Raw genomic sequence first — 23964 nt, forward strand, 5'->3', positions numbered from 1 at the left:
GCAAAAAATAAATGAAATAAAAAAAGAATAAAGGTCTTCCGACGAAAAAAACATAACCTTACCACGCGCACACCTCAAGATCTATTTCTATTTAGTGCCACTTAAATACTACTAAAGTGGGGGGGGGGGGGGCAAAAGTGAGCACACCTTATGTGTACCTATAGTTGGAAATCACTGATCTCTATGGAAGAGCCCAAACAGCTCTTCCCCAGTGGTGGAGAGGAGAAAAATCTTTTTGGGAAGAGCAAGATCATCAGGGGAAAGTAACCACTTTCATAATTATTATGATTCACATATTTTTAGAACACAATCACAGAAATAAATAATATTGAACACGGCATAAGACCACCACCTCACTACTTACTAAACGGTTCAGGCATGACATGATAATAATATGTCATGCCTGAAACGATATCAATCAAAAATTCATCAATCGCTGTTAAGAAACACACACACACACACACACACACACACACACACACACACATATATATATATATATATATATATATATATACTCTTTTTTTTTCAAGTTTACACAGCACAAGGCATGTTTATTTGATGATGTACAAAATTCTTCATGAAATGGCACCTACCTACTTACGTGATAAATTTATTTACAAAGAAACCGGTTACTCTTTAAGACAATGTGAGAAACTGATTTTACCGAAACCTAATTCTCAGAATTGCAAACGTACATTTTTATATCGTGGTAGTACATTGTACAATGATCTACCTTTGTCTATTAGACAGTCGAGCAGCCTTACTGATTTCCACAGAGAAATCAAAAATCGTATATGTAGATTTTGAACCGTAAAATAGTATAATTATTGCAAATGAATTGATGAATATATGTTGTATGTATTTACATGTATATTACCCTATGTCACCAGAGATCTAAGATGATTCGGGGGGGGGGGGGGGAGGGGGTGTTTGAGGGATTGTTTTTTGATATGATTTTAGATATTATGTTTGGTATGAATGAAAGACATGTTAGTTATTATATGTTTATAAATCTTGGACCCCATGGAAGAACAGATCTATCATGTTGACAGATCTGAAATGGGCTATCCACCGTTACATGTTATCATCATTATCACATGTCAACTTGTTTTCATTGTATTTTGATACTTCAATCTTGATTCATGTTTCAGTTATGTCATGTTCAACGCTGTTTATCTTGTATATGATTTTATTGTTTCGGAAATAAAAACAAACAAACAAACAAACTGCTATCATTACTATATGTCATAATAGATTTCAATTACAGAACACTTCCATGTTAGAAATACTCCTCTAAAGTAAAGCGTATAGTAAAAAAAAAAAAAAAAAAAAAAAAAAAAAAAAAAAAAAACTTTGGTGCTTAAAGACTTATGAAGCCATGTCTCCATGCATAGGTTCAACAAACGGTTGCAGGAGCAGACTACCTAGTGGCTTTATACCTATATTTGCATTATGATATCAGACATGTTTGCTCTACCATCAATTGTTATGTGGACAGAACAGTGGCGACGCGTGGTTGACTGAAAATTAATGTAAATACTCATGAAATAATATTGTTTATTGATATTCAAGAGGAGCAGGTGTGCGGTAGAGCTTGTAAGGTATCAAGCTACTTTCGTTTTGTTTAACTTGTTTTCACCAAACCTAAACGTAAATAATGTAGTAAACTGTTCTGGCTCCCAGAATTACATTAATGTCTTATATTTAAAGAACTTTCAACCAAAACGCGCTCAATTCATTGATAAATGTTGGATATAGCGCCTTTTGGAAGCAAGCTCTTCACTTACTGATTGTTCTACCTTTACCAGTAACATTGCTAGCATTAAAACTATGCTGGCTCCGAGAATTATTAATGTTCCAATACTTAATGCTTGTACTATATACCATTACCACTAACAATGCTAAAGGGAACGCAAACCCAAAGAGCAATGTGGTTTGAGTGAAAATAGCAACATTAGTAGAACATATCAGTGAAAAATTGAGAAAAATCGGACAATCGATGCAAAAGTTAAAAATTTTCAAAGGTTTGGTGTTGGAACCGCTGGATGAGGAGGCTACTAGAGGATATGACGTATGAGTAGACAACAATAGGAAGAAAATATGAAGGAAATTCCACAAAAATTCATTTTTCATTAAAATTAAAATTTCTATCAACTTGATATTGACATATTTAAGGGTAGCAATGATTATTCCCCTGCTTTCTGAAAGCGTAGTCAAATGCTCTTTGATATCGCTAGAAAAGTAAATTTTTGTTGAATTTTCTTTACATTTTCTTCGTTTTGTTGTCCAATCATACGTCATAACCTCTAGTAGTCTCCTCGTCCAGCGGTTCCAACAGCAAATTTTAAAATCCATAAGTTTTGCATCGATTGTCCGATTTTTCTCAAACTTTCACTGATGTGTTCTAATCATGTCGCTGCTTTCACTCAATCCACATTGCTCTTTGGGTATGCGTTCCCTTTAACATTATAGGAAATATTTACCGTCATATGAGCTTCATCCATTTGTTAAAAAAACAAAAACAAACAAACATAGAAACAGAAACAAAGAAACAGAGAGAAATAGATAGATAAATTGACATATAGATAGATAGAAAGATAAATAAATAGATGAATACGATAGATAGATACAGTAGATAGATACATACATATATAGATGAATGGACAGATCGATTCGATGGTGACACCTATGGATTAAAAACAACAACAACATCGAGAACAGACTAACTTACTCCAGAGAATTGCAGTTTTCAGATCTATCTTTATTTGGTGTGTAAAGTGTTATTATGTACATCTAGTCTACATTGAACACACAAAGTTACGGCAGCCGTCGAGTCAATGCAAAACAAAGTCAATAACATTGGAGATTTACAATCATGATCGAGCGAAATATGACTTAAATGATCTTGACACAACCACTGAGCGGGAGCAGATGACTCTCTCTGATAATGTAGGCTACACACACATTATGGGTCTGTATAGAAAAGGGGTCCATTCAAACTTTGCAGTAAGCGCCGATATGATACCGATAAATCACCCTTGACCTCTGGGTGTGTACTGCATGGCCAATAAAACCAGCTGGCGTAGAGTGCAAATTCAAGTAGTCGTCTACCGGTCGACCGGACTGGAAATGAACTAGACTTGACGAGGTCAATTCATTATTTCACACTCATTCTGTTGCGAATGTAAAGGGTGCCACCCCTTGGCCGGAAAGCGAGATCTTCCATTGTTTTGCTTTTTCGTCACTATAATTGACAACAGTCATATCTCGTGAGAAGAATACAACCGGTTGTTATGTTATTATTTTACGGCATACACATTAAGGCTGACACGACGTTGTAGTCACTTGAACAAACAGAAAGAGCAGAAAAGAATAAAACGCAAGAACATACAGAAGTCCCATGCAATACTGTTCTAAGCGAACATAAACGCTACACGTATTTTCAATTTGCATAGTATCAAACAACGGTTATAAGTACTTTTCCTTGTCGAATCACATTGTAACATCAAATAAGGGAGAACATAGCATTTAAAGAGTGGATGGAAACTCACATTCATTGGTGTTTCTGTACTACTGAGTTTGACTACACGCTTGATGTAAACTTCTCTACACCTTGACAAAAGTCGTAAGGGACATCGCGTGCATTAGAAATCCACCAGCTCGTAAATCTAGGCACTACACCAGCACTACTCGGACAGTGTCGACAAGTGGGACACCATATTAAAGGATTTAAACACGAGCAGGTGTCAGGTGTGTACTATTGTATATGAGATAATGGTACACAAGACAATACACGTGTACATCTTCAAGAGTCGTGTGTAACACAAGGCTTACACCTTTCAACCTCCTTGTGACAGCAAAATACCGCCACCGTTAATCCTAGTTTGAGTTATATAGCTCAAAGTCGTTCCTATTATACGTGTTCAATACCTCACTTTTTGAAATAAACTTTAACAAAACATAAGATCGTCAGAACAAATCAATCCAAAGTATAGGGGAAACAAAACTAGAATAAGACCCTTTAGCTAGGGCTGTTTTGTTTTGTTTTGTTTTGTTTTTTTGCAGAGAAAAAATACCTTGAAAATAAAGGAGTAAAGAAACGAAGAATGACACTGCGAGAAAGCTCACACTGAACTGCTGAGAAATGAATGTATTATGTTTTATTCTCAACGGTTATAATTACCATGGAAACGCGGACCTGCACAGAATAACAAATTCATTTTTTCATGCTTTCAATACCTCCATTTTTCCCATTGCTTTCTTATATGTCACATAAACTTTTTACATAGACACATGAATACAAAAAAAGATACAAAATATCATGGTATGGTTTTACCATACGTTTCTTAGAAAAAAAAAGCACGTAGTAATTTTCCTCCTATAATACGAAATCGCTGCGGTATACGACTATGTATTTACACTTAAAAATGCATACATAAACTTTGTTACAATTCAGAGTACCGTCATCACATAGTATTATCATCTGTTATCGTCTTTTCGTAAGGCTGTAGATTAAAACGCATGCTGAAAAGCGACACTAAGACGACATAATAATCGTTCAAATTAAAACGCCACATAAAGTGAAAAAAAGAAAGCAAAAAGACAACTGCAATTAAGAACATCGAATGCCAGAAATAAACTAACGGCGCAGTTGAACCTCTTTCCCCGGTCCAGTAGACCTTTACACTGCTACGAAATGTCCTGCGATTTCTTTTAACCCGCCGTCTCAACTAAGCGGTTCAACAAAGACTGCGTGAACCTCGAAAAGTTTATTTCTGAAATAGCACTTTCGTTACGCATCTACATCTGAACATTTTCTAAGATATATCAATGTTTAAGTGAACACTCATGGTCTGCTTGTGATATTAAGCAAAGTGAATGATTTCATCATTGATATCATACTCGTCAGAGATGATAAATTCTTCTATCTCTGATTCTTTTCTTATGTTTTTTATCGATTTAAATATGCATTAGTATGGGACAGCAGGATTTAGTGTGAATATTAGTTCCAAAAGGCATTAAGTTTAAAATTTACAAGTTTTTGGATTGACCTTACTGTCAATATAAACACTGTAAAATTGGTATAATGGTAAGGGCGACATCTGAACGAGATAACCTCGTGTAATTTGTTCGAAAAAAATCTCCCTACGTTTGTTCCCCTGTGGTAAATCCTTACAACTTACATCAAAGACTTTAGAGCAGTCAGTTCAACAATATCATGATGAAAAAAAGGAAAGAAGCAAAAATCATCAAGGACATTCTTTGTGCGATATCTTAGGTACTTTTTTTTCAGGAATGACACGCAATGTTATGCTCCATTGTCAGTATTATAACCTCAATTTTAGAATAATTGCTTTGCCCAAAACATCACTGTTCATTACACCTTACGTCTTACACTTAATGATTGTCTAGATTATACACATTGTCTTGCAAGAAAAGCTTGTAAAAAAGAATCAGTTACTTGGACTGATGACAGTACAAACAATCATTATCGCTTTAAGTTATTTTAAAGAACGGAAGTAACGAAGACACAAAATAATACGTCAGATTCCGCTTATCAAAGATGTAATCCCATGATGACGTAGAGGGCAGGCTATTCAGTTGTCCGGTGCCCATGCACCCAGCGTCCGACACTGTACGTCTTCAGTGACGACGTGCCCCATCGCTGGAACAACGGACTGGATTTCGTACAGAGTCGCATACGTCCCTCGAGCATGATAGCACTCACTGTGCTTGCATCAAATACATGTATCCTCAATGGACGGACACACCTTGTAAGTAATGTAACCGTTCAGCAAAGGCCTAAAAGAGACCTCAAAACTGCCCGCCACTTTTGACGGGGACATACCGCTCCCGGCGGGCGCGGGATTTCCTGGGGCCATTCCTTTCCCTGTCCCGACCTCCTCGCTCGCGGCGCCTGCCACGCCTCGCGCCATTTTTTCTCCGCCGCGGCGTAGGCGGCGTCTCGTCCGACATGACCTGCTCCGCGTTTGTTGGCACGCCCTCACGTGGTGGCGCGTTGGTCAGCTCGGTCACGGAGTCCGTTTGAGCGTTCTGCGTCCCAGCGGCCTGCGGGTCGTCGGCCTCAACTGCGTCAAGATCAGACGCGTCCGCATCTACGGTCGGGTCGTGTCGTCGGCCATCGCTCGCGTTCTCCGTCATCGCGGCCAAGTCGGCGCAAACGTCGGGGTCTTCGAAGGATTTGATGGCGCGCCGGAAGTCACGTGTCTTCTCCCAGCTGTGTACGAAGTGAATGAATAGCTTCTTGGGGTTGTTGCGATCCCGATGACCCATGATAAGTTGGTAGTTCCGGCTATTCTCCAGCATGTCACAACGACAGTTGGCTCCTTCACGCACATAGAAAGTTAGCCGCTTCAGATCCTTATTCTTCAGGCTACCTTGTTTCAGCACCTCCATCTTTTTGGGATTCGTGTCGCCAAGGTATTTCTTCCCGTCAGTCTTGCTCGTTCGCACTTTCTTGAACTTCATCTTTAAAACTGGAGAGGGCAAGAGAAGAGAATGGAAAAGAAAATTAATGACATTCCTTGCTGTGGAAGACATAAAAAGCATCGAAAAAAAAAAAAAAAACATTACAAATGCACCCAAAGCACTGTCGCGGACAGAAATATCGTGCACTAAAAGCACTCGAATATCAAAGCCGGCCCTCCCTGCCCTCTTCATACCCACAACCATTGACGTGGGGCGGGGGGGGGGGGAGGGGGGAGAGGGGGGAGGGGGAGGGGGGAGGGAAGGGAATCAGTCAGTTTTGATCGTGTCGTTCATAGCAGTCTGTAGAGGGCGCTATATCGACTTGCTGCAGCTGAAACTGTTCTGTAGTTCTTTCGAACAGAATAGTCTTTCCCTCTGCCTTTCTTCATATCATTTCATTTATTACCTCATCTTGGTGAAAAAATACAGGACAAAACAAAACAAAAAATAGCAATAACAAAATAAACGAAACAGCATAATGTATAGGACCTATCAGTGCAATATTCAAAAATGCACTACGTACAAATCATCACATCAATTCAGTGTGGGAAGAAGAAGCAAAGGCCGTTGACCTGTAGTGTCATTTCTGCTTTCTGATATCAATTAGAATAATATTGCTAATAATAATGATAACAATCATAATGATAATAATAATGATAACAGTAAAAATAATATGTATAAGATATGATAAAATAATATGAATAATAACACTTATGATTATTATAGTTATGTAACTGAATTTCACACGAACAAAACAACATAACGCAGAACAAAACAAAAATTTCTTCAAGCAACATCTCTCTAACTCATATATCGCCGGTCACCATGCAATCCTCCTCACAAATTTCGTTACTCAATGATTTTCAAATTTTACTGCTGCTGCTTGGACTCTTATGGGGTGTTGCAAGAAAGTTGCAATCAATTGCAAATAATTGCTAATTTTGAAACAACCATTCTGATTGGCTCAGGGTCTGCCCTATTAAGAAGACATGCATGCAAAAATGATTTTGATTGGCCAGTGACAATCAGTTGCAAGTTGCAATCGATTGCAACTTTCTTGCAACACCCCATTAGAGACTCTTTATGACGTAACACTTTATTTGCAAAGGAAAACCTATCATAGAAGTAATATGAATCTTATTCATAAAAAAGTAAGTTTACACGTAGTGATACAGTGATGAAATGATATCTGTACGCACAGAGACAAAATCAAAACATATAGGCCCGAATTCACGAAGATGGTACAAATGAAACCATGGTTTAAACCATGGACAAAAACCATGGAATGCCAAGTGTCGCATGGGATATTTCGCTACGAAATCGGTCATTTCGTCGATGAAATGATTATTTTGTAAAGAAATGACAACATTTTGTAACTAAATGAACATTTCGTCCACGAAATGATAATTTCGTTAATGAAACAGTCATTTTGTCGACGAAATGACCAATTTCGTAATGAAATATTCCGTTTGACACTTGGCGCTCCATGGTTTTTGTCCATGGTTTAGACCATGGTTTCGTTTGTACCACCTTCGTGAATTCGGGCCTTTGAATGTTACATAGTTCTATAAATGCTGAAGTTTTGGACTGGACGCAAAGCCCTGTATCCTGTATGAAGCGCAGAGTCGAATTCTAAAATTATTTTAAACTCTGAAATTTAAACAGAGGGTTTTTTTTTTTTCTTTTTGATAATTATATCAATTATAATAATGATAACATTCAGTTTATAGAAACGGATAGTACTATAATTTTCGTAATCTGTGTGCGTGTATAAGAAAACATAACAAACAAAAATTCAATTTTCACATAAACATGGAATCAACAATAATCAAAAAGATGAGATTGCAGCACAGATTTTAGTGATGTGAATGAGTCTCAAGTTTAAGGGAGACAGTTCAATAATGCGGATCTCAGGTTCAGAACTTCTTCTCTATCCATATCAATAACACATTTGCATTTGAATACTATTGTCTTTAAAGGACAAGTTCACCTTCATTAACATAAGTATTAAGAGAATGCAGCAATATTAGTAGAACACATACGTGAAAGTTTGAGGAAAATTGGACAATCGATGCAAAAGTTATGAATTTTTAAAACTTTTGTGCTGGAACCGCTGGATGAGGAGACTACTAAGGCTCGTGATGTCATATGAGTACAACAGTATAAAGAAAATGTAAAGAAAATTCAACATATTTTCACTTTTTTCGCATAATAAAAGAGCACTTAACTTGCTTCTTTATAAAGGCAATGGGAATAATATTACCCATAACATAATGTCAGTAACGAGTCAAGGGAAAGTGCACTTTTTTCAAAAGATGAACTTTTGTGAAATTCTCTTTATATTTTCCTTATATTGTTGTACGCATGTGACGTCATACACTGCAGTAGTCTTCTCATCCAGCGGTGACTGCACAAAAACTTCTAAACTTCATATCTTTTGAACGGATTATCCGATTTTCCTCAAACTTCCAATGATGTGTTCTACTAATATTGCTACATTCTCTCAATCCTTATGTTAATGAAGGTGAACTTGTCCTTTAATATTAAATTTTGCATTCGTTTTTCGTTGGCGTAAACGGTGACGGGTCATAACTACAACGCGAAATTTGCTTCCCACAGGAGGAAAAAAAAAAAGACACTATTCAGTTCAATTAAGGTAAAACAAACGAGAACAAGGGACAGGTGCAAAATGTATGGCGAAAAATAACACGACCTGAGAAATAATACCATCTGGGAGCTATTAATTTTCATTCGTTTACATTGAAATCCATTCTTCCTCGGTTTCGGCATTCATCTTCACCGAAATACCCGGAAAATGCCAGAGACGCAAAGCTAAATCAAACAACAACAATTAAATCACGCCATCCCTTTTCGGAATATTATTTCTGCGGTATATCCGTGCCCTATATATTTCATGTGGTTGTTTATATGACGTCTTCTCTGTTTGCGCCCTCAGTTGTCATCTTGAAACAACTTACCCCCCAAAGTACGAACAACTAGTCTTCCTATACAGACTTTTCATTCAAGTGTTTTACGAGAACGAAAAGTGGCCAGAATCCATTAAATTGGAAATATGTTTAGGAAATATGGGATATATTTGGGTGTTGGTCTTAAAAGACTGTAGAGAGACACCACTGTCAGTCGTCGTTCTGTTGAATTGTGATTTTGACGTCCGTTTGTCGTTTCCTTTACGGCACGGAAACGGATTGAATAAACGTTTGTAGTTTGATGTCCCTCAGATGTCAAGACAAAATAATCCTCCGAAACCATGGAAAAGGAATGCGTCTTTCTTTCTTTCTTTTTGATCTGGACTGACATGTCTTTTATCGAAAAAAAAAAAAATGTCTCGATAGTATGTCTCATATGGTCTCCATGTAAACCCCGTCGCTCCTAAAATCCAACAGAGAAGAAGTCAATTACAAGTTCTACAAGAGTAAACTGACTATGTATTGATCACATGAAAATTTGTACTTCCTAGACAAAGTGATTATAAACTTGAGTCCATGAAATATTTTCGATATGCTATTAGAATATTACTACTTCATACGAGTTGCAGCAAGACGCTATTTTATGCACTCTCTTCAGTAAATATTTTGTTTGTTAATACGATAAAATGTCAGGATAATTCTGTAATCGTAATCCATCATGTAATCTTTCCATAATACATTTAGCCTTGACCGACTGAGACTTTACACGCTCGTGTTGTAAAAGATATCACGCTTACCTGCGATGTTAAACCACACTTTCCTATTAACATTAGGTCTAGCACACTAAGTATGAGCACAATTAGGGAAGTCTGTTCTTCATACCCAGGACATTTTTCGCTGGAATATGATATTATTGAAAATCGCTAAAGCTACCACGGCGAGACTATGCGAAAACATTGTTTTTGCCCCCAGACAACGGCGAACAAAGCTCGTTGATCAAACGAGCTATCACGGGAGCGAATTTGGGTCAGAGACTGGGGCGATAATTGCCTATTTTTGCAGATAAATCCGCTAAAATGGGTACTAAATCTCCGTGGTTATGAGTTCTTGTTTTGATTACTGAATACCGTAGTGGTGCCGCTGTTTGTTGTGATAACAATTCACCTCCACAGAGCTTCCACTGCAAAATGCTCAGCATTCAGCAAATCCTAATTCTGCACTTTAAAGGTAGCAGCGCACTTTTATCAGTCCTGCTAGTTTGCAGCAGTACGCCGAGAGTTCAACATCTTACCTCAAATAATGATTGTCAAAGGGTCAAAGAGCGGCCTGTGTCATAACCAATATGCAAATAGGTGATTTAAGAAATAACTTTAAACATCGATCATGTTTCTAACAGATCACGATACACGCACTGGTAAAGAGGTGATGGCCGTAACAGTTATTATGCAATCTTTAATCTTCAACCATTTTATTCAATTTTCTTTTGTTATTACTTCTTCAATTGCAATATTTATTCTTTCATTGCAATATATTGTAGACATTCAGCTCTTTTCTTCGAAGGCGATTATTAGCATATTTCACATTATAATCTGATCGTACACCACATACAGAATAAAGGTCGTCAACTTATTTCATTCAATGTTTTTATCGTAAGAATATTTCACGTTTCGTAATTGTTGTTTTTCTAAACTCCCCTTTAGTCACCACAGTCGATATACTGTTATTAAACTAGGCCAAAGTATCAGTCAGGAAAATCGTGCACAAACAAACAAAGAAAAATAAAACAAAACAACGGAATGAGTACCATTCTGAGTGCCCATGGAATCATGTGTGTGTGTTTTATCACGAAGGTACTGTTTTATCTTTGCAATTAGACTGCATGGTAGTGTTCTCTTTACCATCTTCCCTTTGCAAGATCGCTTGTACAACTCAGTATGCTTTCGCGTGCCATTGTCTACGTGACTAATGATAAATCACACGCTAAACCCTCCGAGGACCACCCTCTTCAAGAATATTCATTGCTTTTCCAGACCAAGAGATTTCCCATAGAAGTGACGGTGTAAAGAATCGCGTTCACTTTACACTTGGCATCCCACCTGGGCACTTTGGGGCTTAGCGCAGACTGTCTTGACTCTGAATAGCGCCATCTTGTGTTGCACTCAGTTCCTGTTCACTGGGCAGTTAGTACTTGCAGCAATTGCAAACGGAGTGTATTCACGATAATGTGCACTTTTATGACAAACCACGAAGTTTCTTCACCAACTTGAGGACGAAAGTGATTTTACCCAGAATGCAATATGATTATGAGGAGGTAAATGTAGGAGTAATGATGTGGCTGGTGCAGGCGATGGGACTTGCATGATTCTGGAACTTTTTTTTTTTTTTAAAGTAGCCATGGTAACGGCGAATACAATTTTTTTTATGCTTCGTTTGATACAGGTGGGCTTGAGCGTGGTATCATATTGATCAACTTTACAAAAAAAAATGATAGCAATAATAACATTGATAGCACTGATTGATCTTAGAAATGTTTCTTTTTATTACGACTTAAAAATGTGCGACAAAGTAATAATCAATGTGAATTGATTAATTCAACGTGCTTGACTGTTGACTGGACACTAATAATCGTGCCCTTTCAAAGAAACAGCGAAGTCCTTACCGAAATCGGAAGTGCAGAATTTCTGTCTCAGAACCTCGGGCGTGCTGTCGTTGCGGCACTGTGTAAAGAGCGTCATGTACCGCTCACCCAAAACTGTGACGAGAAAAGACAAGTAGAAAGTAAGAAGCAACTATGATAAACGTCTCGATATATAACATGCATAATTATATGTGTATAATAGTGTATATTCTTTTGTTTAAAAAAAACGCATTACAAAACAAGCAAATACAGTTTTAGGTTAACAAAAGTAAACATCTATACATCATTTTGCAAAGCATCTGTCCCATGGAATATGGTCATGAACAAGCGAAAGATGACGAGGTAGGAAAGAGGAATCGTAAGTATCAAAGAATACTAATGCATGGAACTAGAAACACACATTTTTTATCAAGCCATAAGTCTTTTGTCTGGAATTTACATTTCAATAAAAATGTTCAGCTTTAAGGAGAAAAGAAACAACAAGGTAAATTACACACCTTTTCGGTTTTATTGCGATCTATATATGGATAGAAAGTAGTACTTATAACACACATGTCTCAATTTCCGTTATCCAAACTTGGACCCTAGTTTGGGTAACGAAAATATAGACATGATTGTGTCGCGACTCGCTGTAATACATGAAAGCAGCTATTATGTCTTCCAGTTATAGGTTAAGAAAAAAAAATCATCTTGCAAACATTCTCACCCTGTTGTTACGTAATGGAATGGGATTTCGTGACGCAGTTTTGAGACTGTAAATCGATTTTTGTTCTTGAGGTTTCTAGATCCGGGCTGCTGTCATCACACTCAATTAATTCATATTCGCATGCTTATACTTTGTAATTTTTTTTTTCTTTCTCTAGAGAATTTCAGTAAAGATATGAATTTTAATCATGCACATGGAAATGTCTTCTCGTGGATTGAGTTGAGCTGAGACGTTTATAACACATAATGAAACTCTTTCTGAAGACTTTGGTGGATGCAGAAACCTCCAGACCAAGACAGCTGCCACTTTTCCAGGAAGACAAGTACCTATAGAAAGTCGAGGGGAGATCACTAAATGTCGCGTCGGGTAGATCGAGAGATCGAGTATTGAGGAGAGACGCCAATATTTTGTCCTCTCCCATCTCAGCCCATTACTGATTACGGATGATGAGAAGAGAGCAAGGCGGCTCGTATCTTCCCCTGGATGAAGTTTGTGCCAGCCATCATGGCCATCCTTAGAGGATGTGTTTCGGTGAGAGAGAGGCAGGGGATGTCACAAGTCGACATCAAGGAAGGAAAAGTTGAAATGTCTTGACATGCCCTTCGTGCGATGTCTCGAAGTGAGTACGTGACTACTTGGAACGCTTCCGTCCTTATCACGCACTCTTTGTCCGCCTGTCCGTTTGAAAATTTATCTGTCGACCTCAACCCAAAGTACCATCATCTCTTCACCCTCTTCCTCCTCCTCCTCCTCCTCCTCCTCCTCCTCCTCCTCATCTTCTTCTTCTTCTTCGCCCCTTTCTATATTCCCTTTTCCTCTTTCTTATAGTTTTTTCATCATTCACTCTTGAGCTCCCCACCACCAGTCCTTCCCTCCACCTCGTCCTTCTCCTCATCCTAATCCTCCCCTCATCTCCCACCTCCTTCTACCCGCCTCTTTATCTTCCTTTTTCTCTCTTTCTCTTCTTTCCCTCGTCCGCCTTCCCTCTACCCCTTTTTCCTCCTCTTCCCCCATCTCCCAATACTTTTGAAATCAATTGACTCAACTATTTAAAATTCCTAGACAATGATAATTCTGACAGGAGGTCCTTATCAGCCCAACAGATCACGATCAACTATTTTTTTTTTCCTGTGGATTTATACAGGTATGTTTATTGCAAAGAAAGATATATCAATCAATTAAGAGATTCAAAAAGAGAGGAAAAAACAACTTTGGTAGTTTGTTGAATAGATTTCATATCAGAATTAATAAATCAGAAAGTGAGCCAATTACTATGGCTCACTTACTCAGAGCAATACAGTTTACTTCGTAGGTGTTGTGCTAGTCTAAATTAATACGTACCAAAATGACGTTAGTTGTCTCAAACACTTTCCTTTTCATGTTTGTACAGTCCCCCTTCATTGGAAGACGGCAATGTGGTAGGGTACAACTTACAAAGTACTCTGAACTGTACAGCTAAAACTGTATGGCTAAACGTCTGGGGGAATTATTCATTAATGTAACAGAGAACCTCGAGTTTTCCCTCCTTGAATATTCCAAAATTTTAAGGCACATCAGCATTTACAATGTACGAGACATCGTGGACATGGAAAGTACGTCAGTGGGGGAGAATTGGTTACATAATATTGCCACAACCGCTTGTCAGTTTATTGTACACCACAATCGAGTAGTCACTGCTTAACGGCTCTTTATACAAGGTTTTATATCATGTATATGCAGGTAAATTCAACACGGACCTCAAACACGAGACTACGTCACAGCCAAAGGCATTTCCAGGTCAAAATATGACGAGCGACTCGTCTTGGCGAGGTTTCAGAAACTCTGATACGAATCGAAAGTGTCAGGCGAAAGGCTGTCGACAAGGTCTATCGCTGGAGTTTGCCAGACATATTTGTAATAGTTCCGAATTTTGCCATCTCCCGTAACGACTTTCTTTTCATTATCGAATCCTCATAGACCTCTTTAAGACTTTTCAGACAGGCAGTTTATCTAACTCAATATCAAGATTTGATATTTTTGCTCTGAGGACCCAGTCAAAATCCAGTCCAATCCATCCGTATACATAACCACCCATACATGGGAATCTCCTTTTCTTTCCAGCAGTTGTTGCGATCACAAGCAACCCACTGGAAATCGGGCTGTTTGTCTACTAGAACAAGATTTGTAATAAACAATTCATAAAGTTGCTTTGTTTGATCACCGGTCTATTCAATGCATTTCGTTGTAAGTTGTAAAATATATTTGACGATGAGAGCAGCTGAATCCAATAGATCGTTACTATAGATACTCAATTAGGACGTGATAGGAGGAGAAGAAGCAGAAGGAAAAAAGAATATTCAAAAGAAGAAAAAAGAAGAGTAAGAAAAAGCGGAAGAAGAGTAGAAACATAAAAAGAACATGCTGAAGAAGAGAAAGAAGATTTCTAATAGGCCTGAATAAGATACAAATTTATATATTATAAACCTGAAAACGGATGAATCATGGCAAGCTGCTCTTTCATTCTCTCCCTGTTCCGCCCCTCAAAGAGTTGAAGACGTTCCACTAGACAACCTCATGAAGTGCCTCATTGTCAAAAAGGTATTGTCCAGTCTCGCAATAACATATCACCCTTTTTTATCCATTGTTTCATGTATAACACGGGACAGTTGTCATAACGAATTTTACGAAACAAGTCGTTCAAAACTGGGCGTATTTTCTGGTACCTCACTGCGCTCGCAGTGTAAAAGCGATTGACATTTTCTTCCCACATGTGATAGTTTTCAGCATGACTTACGCATAACGAAAGTACATTCGCTTTGTTTTGGTGGGTTTTTCTTCTTCTTCTTCTTCTTCTTCTTCTTCTTCTTCTTCTTCTTCTTCTTCTTCTTCTTCTTCTTCTTTTCATTCTGCGACTGAGGAATCCCAAACACGGGAGTCACAGCATGACGTATTCACGATTCTACGCGGACAATAAAATAGTGATGTTGAATCAGATTACAAATCAAATCAATGTAGAAGCCAACATTACATTTCTTCGACAAATGACAAACGGTAACTCAATGATATCCGAACTTTGTTAAAATACGACTCTCTGTCCTGTATAATGATGCGTCCGGTGTATACACTGCTATTATGTCCCTGATGCTTTCTCATCATTGTGATGAATGGAAATTGACACAAATGACGAATAATTTTCTCAAATAACAAGATGTTCTAATACAAATATTGGCTATTTCCTTGGGGATGAGTGAAATCAGGGCGGTTGAGAGAAATTCCCCAGTGGAGATTATTATGATATAGTAATAATTCATATCGTATCATTTACACATGGTGCCATCTATGCTGACAGTGTATTCCCAGAGGCTGGGGCTCTGCCATCATTATTACATCCTTTGTGACCAAAACCCAGTTACAATAATGTGAACCACATTAAGGGTGAAAACAACTCGCCCAATGACGTGCGCGCCTGGGAGGAATAGAACCCCGCGTATCATCTTCAAGTATTCCACTACATGTCCACTACACCACAGCCACAGACACCATAATAAAAAATAAAATTAAAAAATGAGTATAAGGCCTACATGTACAAGTACATCATCTAGTCCACGTAACCTTTTTCATCCCAATGCTTTAGAAAATTCCAAGAACGTTTGATGTAAAGAAGAAAAAAATAAAAGATCGAGGAAACGAGGAGTCTATTAGACTCATCGGTTTCAACGACCCCCCCCCCCCCTGCCCATTGCCACCCCATAGGCCTAGGGTACGATTTATTACTTTTTTTCTGTTGAACCGCAAAATTTATGACAGTATTAAGATTATCGGTGCTTCGATAATTACGGCCATTTCATCACAATGCGTGAATTAGACTGCTTTGTAGACGATATATTGATATTCGATTTGTTGTGACTTTAGTGACCTATAATGTCTGTAAATACAACCTAAGTGAGATAATGAGAAACCTCTTATGAAATAATTATGAGAGTGCATGTAATTTTAAGAAGGACTCAAAGTTTATTTGATGAAAATTGGTTTTCAAATGACTGAGATATCCACAAAAAAAAAAAGTGATAACAATAAAAACGTCAGGCCACGCCTTTTTACTAAGATCTCTTTGTTTCACCTTGTTTTTGGATATCTCAGCCATTCCAAAATCGATTTTCATCAAATAAGCTTTTGATACCTCTTAGAATTGCATGCTATATTTGACAGCTCATAGAGTGGTTTCTGAATATCTCGGAAAACGTTGAAAGCTATTCTAAATCCTCATCTAAACCAGAACTGTACACCCCTTTAATTCTCTCAGGACTATAATTTCAAACTTAACGTTCGAAGACAGACTGTCAGTGGGAAGGTAAGGGTTAATCTAAATCATATCAGGAAAAGCAGAGAGAATAGGAGATGAGTAAAAGGCGGCCTTCCGTAATGACATTCCGACAAACGATCGTCCCCACACGAGACGGCTATTCCGCTGTAATTGGGGCTGCTAACTCTAATTTCCTATATTTTCAGATTACTTTCCCCCCGAATGACACAGTATAACAGCAAGAACATTTTACTCTCTCCCTTTCGTTTTCTATCTCGCCCCCCCCCCTCGTTCTCTCCCCGCCACACACACACACACACACACACACGCACACACAGACACAAACACACACACACACACACACACACTTACACACACACACACACACACACACACACACACAAATCTCTTTCTGACATTACAGCACATAGGTACACCTTTACCCATAGGTGCACTTGTACCTGACACATCAAGCACATCTGTGCCTAGTTTTATTTTCCAAAGATTGTGTAGAGAGTACTGCAGTATTTCATGAATTCACAGAAGGAGGGGCTATGTGCGCGTGTTACAGCTGCTCGTAGTGTGTAATTATGGAGCTACCAAAAAGCTCCATGGTGTAATCATGAACTTAAAGGCTCTTACAACTTTTGCTGTGCTTCAATGTTGACGGTAACGCGGACTAAATCTCGAATTAGAGGCATTCAGAATCTCGGCAGCAGCGATGAAGCCTTCAAGTCAATAAAGCAATTATCATTACCATCATTATCAAGTCCTTCGAAGGCATCTTACATACAGGTTTTTGTTTTACAAGCATCTGACGTGTCTGATTGCTGCCCCTAGTTGTCTTTGTAACATAAATCCTATAACTGCAAAGTCAAGCCACAACTCGTGTGCCCTTTTCAGTCTTTCTGACGCAGGGCACACTCCGTACACCTGTACCTACTATGACGTCAGGTTAATGAGATTTGCACCTGAGATCTTGCACTATTAGAAACCACTCATCATGCATCACCGTCCGGGCGTTCATGCTCGAGCCTGTAGCCCAGCCATGCCCGTTCTAGCAATTATTGTGCGAGCATGGTCATCCTCATTTACAGTCAAACATGTCGTAGCGAGCAGCCTGCCGTATACGACCATGAAAACAATTTCCTCCTAGAGAAAAAGCATGTTAATAGAACCTGTCTATGGCAGCCACCTGTGTATCTAACAGCCACTTTTTTGCCGGGTGCTGTTCGTTATTCCGAAGGCTCGCTATTCCGAAGATTCGTTATTCCCAAGGTTCGTTAATCCGAAACACACAAATTTCCTATATTTTCGTTAATCCAAAAATGAAAAAGGGTTCGTTAATCCGAAAATTTGTGGCGTTATTCCGAAGGTTCGTTATTCCGAAGATTTGTTAATCCGAAAATGAAATTCGGAATAACTAACCTTCGGAATAACGAATCTTCGGACTTACGAGCCTTCGGAATAACGAACCTTCGGAATAACGAGCTGTAATATTTTTGCCTCCCTCCCTGGGGGGTGGTCGTTCTAGAAAGGTTTTACTGTACGGTTACAGTCACACCTGTCTCAGCGACTAACTATCTATAGTGGCCACCTGCCGTATACGACCATTATAACAGGTCACTCCGAGATTTAAAAAAAAACATATAAAAGACCCTGTCTATAGCGGCCACCTGTCTTTAACGACCACTTTATTCGTTTCCCTTGGGTGGCTGCTACGGACAGGTTTGACTGTAGAGTTTTGAATAGGAGGTTTGATGACAAATGTTAAAGCTCATCACATTAAGGTCAACGCATGAGTTCGCGTGAGCTTTCGGTCTGAGAATTAAGCAATTAAGTAGGCTCCTTAGTGTGAACGACCAGCGAAGCGTCGACTCGGGTCGGTTTATAGTACAAGGCCTCAGGTAGAAGTCGCATTAGAGTGATGTCATAAAATATACAGGTGCGCATAAACGTAGAATACAATCTCAGTGTAATCACACTGTGGAGTGACAACTATCTATACTTTCCCATACAAAATATGTGCATGTGATAAGCACAAGTTCATGTTGTAATGATGGCCTTCGACATGACAAAATAAGTATATATATAACCAATTTCCTTCCGAGTTCAGGGCATTCTCCAAGACATTGCACATGACTCTTGTTAATGCCATAGTCAATGGGTTCAGTGGAAGACTACCCGTAAGCACAAAGTCCCTCAGAGGGGCAGCGGCGGCTTGCCGCTTTATTTTGAACGACACGTGGATGTAAAGGGATGGTGATACGTACAGTCTTTGTCTGGTATAAACGTGCCGTCGAATTATTATACTAATGGTTTACAATGCATATCATTCATTCACAAAACAATCGGCCTCGTGGGCTTATGTGGAGTTAAGGAAAATGACATTAGAATATTTGCAGAAACATTCCCTCTGCTAATGTTGGTTAGCTTGTTCAATTGTGTTTGTTTTCCTGCTATTGTTCGTGTTTTTTCTGTATGTTTGTTTGCTTTTGTTTTGTTTTGTTTTTTCACAAGACAGGAAAAGCATACGGGCTTCAACACGGCGGGGGAACATGTTGTAGAAAATCGCGCATACCAGCTGCCCAAAATGATATTATCTTTGACTCGAGATCCGCTGTTTGTCCATCGCACTCGAGTCACGCTAGCCAGCCGGCTGGTCCCCCGATACATCAAGGTTGCGTGCCGATAGAATTCCCCCGACGGAGGGAACCACTATACGGTTATGTCCTGAAAATTCCGAAGGCGGAATGGTATGTGGATCCTGAGAATTGAGTTAAAGGTAAACTGGCTTTATCTATCAAATTATTGGTTGATCGATTGATTGGTTGCTTTACATATTCGTTTCTTTCATGTGATTGTGCTCTTTTATCGATATATCTAGGCCTATAGTATTAAAGACATTATGCAGATGAAACAAAAACTCAGAATTAGTGCTTTAAAATAGTTCTAAAATGTGATAGAAACAACCGCTGTAAAAAATTGAATCTGTATTATCGTTGTTAAGTATTGTTAAATACACAAAATGTGAACAATCGCTATTTGTTTCCAGACTAAACAGTCTACAGTTATGGTTTATGGAGAAAATACTGATATCCCCTTATATTTTAGGCTTCATTGCGAACATTTTATATGGTAGGATGTTTTGTGATACAACAGACACCTACAAATATGCATCAAATGTGACATCTTAATTTTAAATCACTGCTCCCAAAGGTAGACAGGACCTTTAATTTCTTATTTATTCAATTCCTTCGTTGTGATAGTTATCCTTTTCTTTTTTAGCCAAACTCAGCCATAACTGTTGTAAGACGATCGTCCAGGAAAAAATCCATCAATGGTAAGTTCAAGGAGTATCACCGTAAGACATTCCCTTCATATTTTTTCCTTCGAGCTCTAGTCTAATATATATGTTTAAGAAATGAAAAGAGAGACATGTATAAACGTAGATTCCAAGGAAAACTGGTATACAGTGTAATAAACTTCTACTTTACGATAATACCGCAGACGTTTTGTTTGATATTTCATTTCACAAAACCGTCTACACTTATGGTTAATTGAGAAAAACAGTGATACATCCTTATATTTTAGGCTTTATTGCAAAATTTTTACATGGTAGGATGGTTTGTAATACAGCTGACCTACACATATGCATCAATATTGTGATATCTCGAACATTTTTAAATCACTGCTCCCAAAGGTAAACTGTACCTTTAATGTACAGCTGAGTAAAGGGATGATTTGTGACAAAAACAAATACATGACAGGCAATTGGAAGATAAGGATGATACACGTTACCCTACAAACAACAGTCAACATCGTAACATCGTGAGACAGCTACCGAAATTCATCCATATAAAGTACAGTAGTTAATTTAAAGTGAAAACAACGAACGAATAAAAAGCAACAAAAATGAGTCCCCCTCCTAATGCGAATAGAAAATGAAAGTCAACAAAGATTGTTTTTTTTTTTTTTCGGGAGAATATATTACATGATAATAATTAAACAATAATCTTTCGATAATGTTCTGAGATCATGTGTATGACGATAGAGTGAAACTTTGGTTATTGTTTTCAGCGGGACGGGAGGGGGCGCACTACTAATCCAATTTAAAATAATGTGATAAATAATGGTCACAAATAGGATATATGATTTTAAAAATGGGATGACGTAGTTTACTTGCGTGAACATGTTTATGCCAACACTACTGTAATCTATGTCAATTTGAGCCAATAAAGATCTGAGAATAGACTTCCTCATACAAGAAAAAAAGAAGAAAGTAACAATTTAAATGATTATCAAAGCGGTTTGCGAGTGACAAGAATACCCTTTAAAATATCTGAACATATTTCCATATACTTTGCGCAATTACGAATCATATGCATTTTGCATCCGTAAAATTAACGTGGTTATGACATCGACAGCAATAATTTGTCCCAAAATCATTTTTCTTCTCATCTCTGTAGTCTCTCTCCATATCTCAAAATTGAACTTGTATCCAAATGAAACGCAATATCATGTATTTTGGCATAATATGTACAGTTAATATCGTGAAATACGACTAGGCAGTATTTATGCTGGGGCAGCAATGGAACGTCTCAGATTCTAAGAACACGGACAAGAGTGAAAATCATCTCGAACAAGGAGGAACTACGTCCCATGAGTGCATTATTATCCGTCTGAGCATTCGACGGACTAATATTTGTGCGATATATTCTTGTCCCTAGCGGTTTGGAAATTATTGTATAAATATGAACTATTTTTCCGTAGGGCCTCAGGAAGACAGCTCAAAGAAACTGGTATCGTGCCTTATACAAACAGATGCGCTCGGTCCAGACATAAACACTTCACACACAGCAGTGCGCTCGAGTACATCCGAAACGATCACGTAGTCTTTCTGACGCAGTCCCCTGCTCTTGAAAAAAAAAAAAAGTCTCAACACATTCCCCACGGGTGAGGAATGTTCTGAAAGAGTACGGCCATCTTGAGAAATCGTGTAAATACATACTCTTCTTTCTTGTGAGGTGGATGTGGGGAATGGTTTTCACAGTCGAAAGTTTACGGATTTTTCACGAAATTGATTTCGACAGATCGAAACTGTGTCGATAATATTCATGCTCGTCCCCATCTACATCGGAGCTTTTCACATTGTCATGATCCATGTCTACTATTCGAAGGCTATAGGGGTTAGATGGGGTTGAAAAGTGTGGTCTTGTTAACCTTTGACCTTTGAGGTCGAATTGCTTTCGGGGTCGAGGGCGCGGGGTTCAAGTGCAAGACAAGGTGGGGGAGAAGACAAGGAGATAAATACGGCAAGACAATTATTTGTGAGGAGGATAATCCAGGCTATAGAGTCCTGTAAACATCTGGTAAACAAACCAGCATCGGGTAGTCAAAGAGTCCAAACTCTTGTGATTCATAATTTTGTGAGTAAAAGTTGGTCATGCGCTAGTCTTACTCTGACTCCTCTACATATTGTGAGACTGGTTGCCCAAAGAAAAAAAAAAAGGGGGGGGGAGCACATGCAGAGACAGTGGAACAACACTTCGAGACGCTTTCATGATATAAGGGTTTTACAAAATAATACTGTGACTTTATACTAATTAAGAGGAAACACAAATGCTCCAAGCGGAATTAGCTAGCAGTCCTGCTCAACTTTGATACATGGAAACAAAATGACTGGCAAAAATAAATGTTGCATGTTATTAATGTAATAAGCAACATGTATTGACTTTATACAAGCATCAGTACAATATATCACGAAATAACCATTATTGCTCGATACGGGATGCGAGACAACACACTTTAGATCATGCAATCGTCAATCTAAGTACATTTGTACCTCGCATTTTTAAATGACTTATAGCTTGCGTACTTAATTCTTTTAAAGTTGCGAAGCATGATGGGCGCAGCTCATATCATTAAAATTCATAAAATGACGCAATTTGTCATGAGTGAATTTGCAATTATTTATGTATGTATATTTATTGCAGTTCCTCCCACGCCTCTGCTTTTCAAGTACCTTGAGTCCTTATTATAATATTGAATTATAATGATTTTTTTTCTTAGGAATGTAATGGTCAAAAACATTCACGAGCACTCATCAAAGTTAACTGGTTGCGTAGCATCACATCACGCAAACTGCCAATAAAACTCCGTGGGCACAACATTGTGGTTGATATATTACATACAGTGCATATACACACATATATGTCGTTTTCCTTTGCAACCGATCCAACGAGTATAAAAATAATCGGAGAGTTATACATCCTTTTTATTGTTATTATCGTTGAAGTGATAGTATCGTGTTAACGACCGGGATACGAGCTCGTTTGCTTGGGTTGTAAAGCATCTAGAGATAAATACTGAAATGCCATGTCCAAAATTTATCTTCGATTTTTATTGATAACGTGTGTGGTGGTCGTGCCTTTACCCATGGACGTGGAGGGGTATATAAGAAAGAATATAGAAATGTATTTAATGTTGCACACAGCTTAAAGGCATAATATCGACAAAAGTTGAGAATATATTATACTCATGAGTTCTTATTTGATTCATTCTATTCATAGCAGTATATTAATTGATTGATATCTCCGTCGTATTTTCAACATTTGGTTGAGAGTCTTCGGAAAGAATCAACGTTGGTTGAAAGTCTGTGGGAAGGATCGTCATATGGCAATTAATTGATTCCTTCAACGAATTCTTATCGAATTTATTGATTTATTGTAACTCTTAATCAGATCATTTGAAGAGTGTCTCATAATTATGTACATGTGATACACACCTAATATGGGAAAGAGGAGTTTCTTGGTTTCGGGCATCGCGTACATATAATTATGACTTGTGAAAAGAACATTAACCAGATAGGGCCTACATGGAAATGTTTCAGATTCATTCAATCTTCTTTTACGGTCTT

General features: G+C 38.2%; 1 protein-coding gene across 1 annotated transcript in view; it reads right to left on the reverse strand.

Annotated features, from left to right (window-relative positions):
- Positions 1–4178: 4178 nt before the first annotated feature.
- LOC140226418 (secreted frizzled-related protein 5-like) overlaps positions 4179–23964 on the reverse strand; it is a 64655-nt gene continuing 44869 nt past the window's right edge. Inside the window, exons 2-3 of the mRNA XM_072306893.1 lie at positions 12079–12171; positions 4179–6500 (exon numbers count right to left, since the gene is read on the reverse strand). Coding sequence (XP_072162994.1) covers positions 5818–6500; positions 12079–12171 — 776 coding nt within the window. The 3' untranslated portion in view covers positions 4179–5817. The remainder of the gene's footprint in view (positions 6501–12078; positions 12172–23964) is intronic.

Source organism: Diadema setosum, chromosome 3 (genome assembly GCF_964275005.1).
Source record: "Diadema setosum chromosome 3, eeDiaSeto1, whole genome shotgun sequence".
NCBI classification, from domain to species: Eukaryota; Metazoa; Echinodermata; class Echinoidea; order Diadematoida; family Diadematidae; genus Diadema; species Diadema setosum.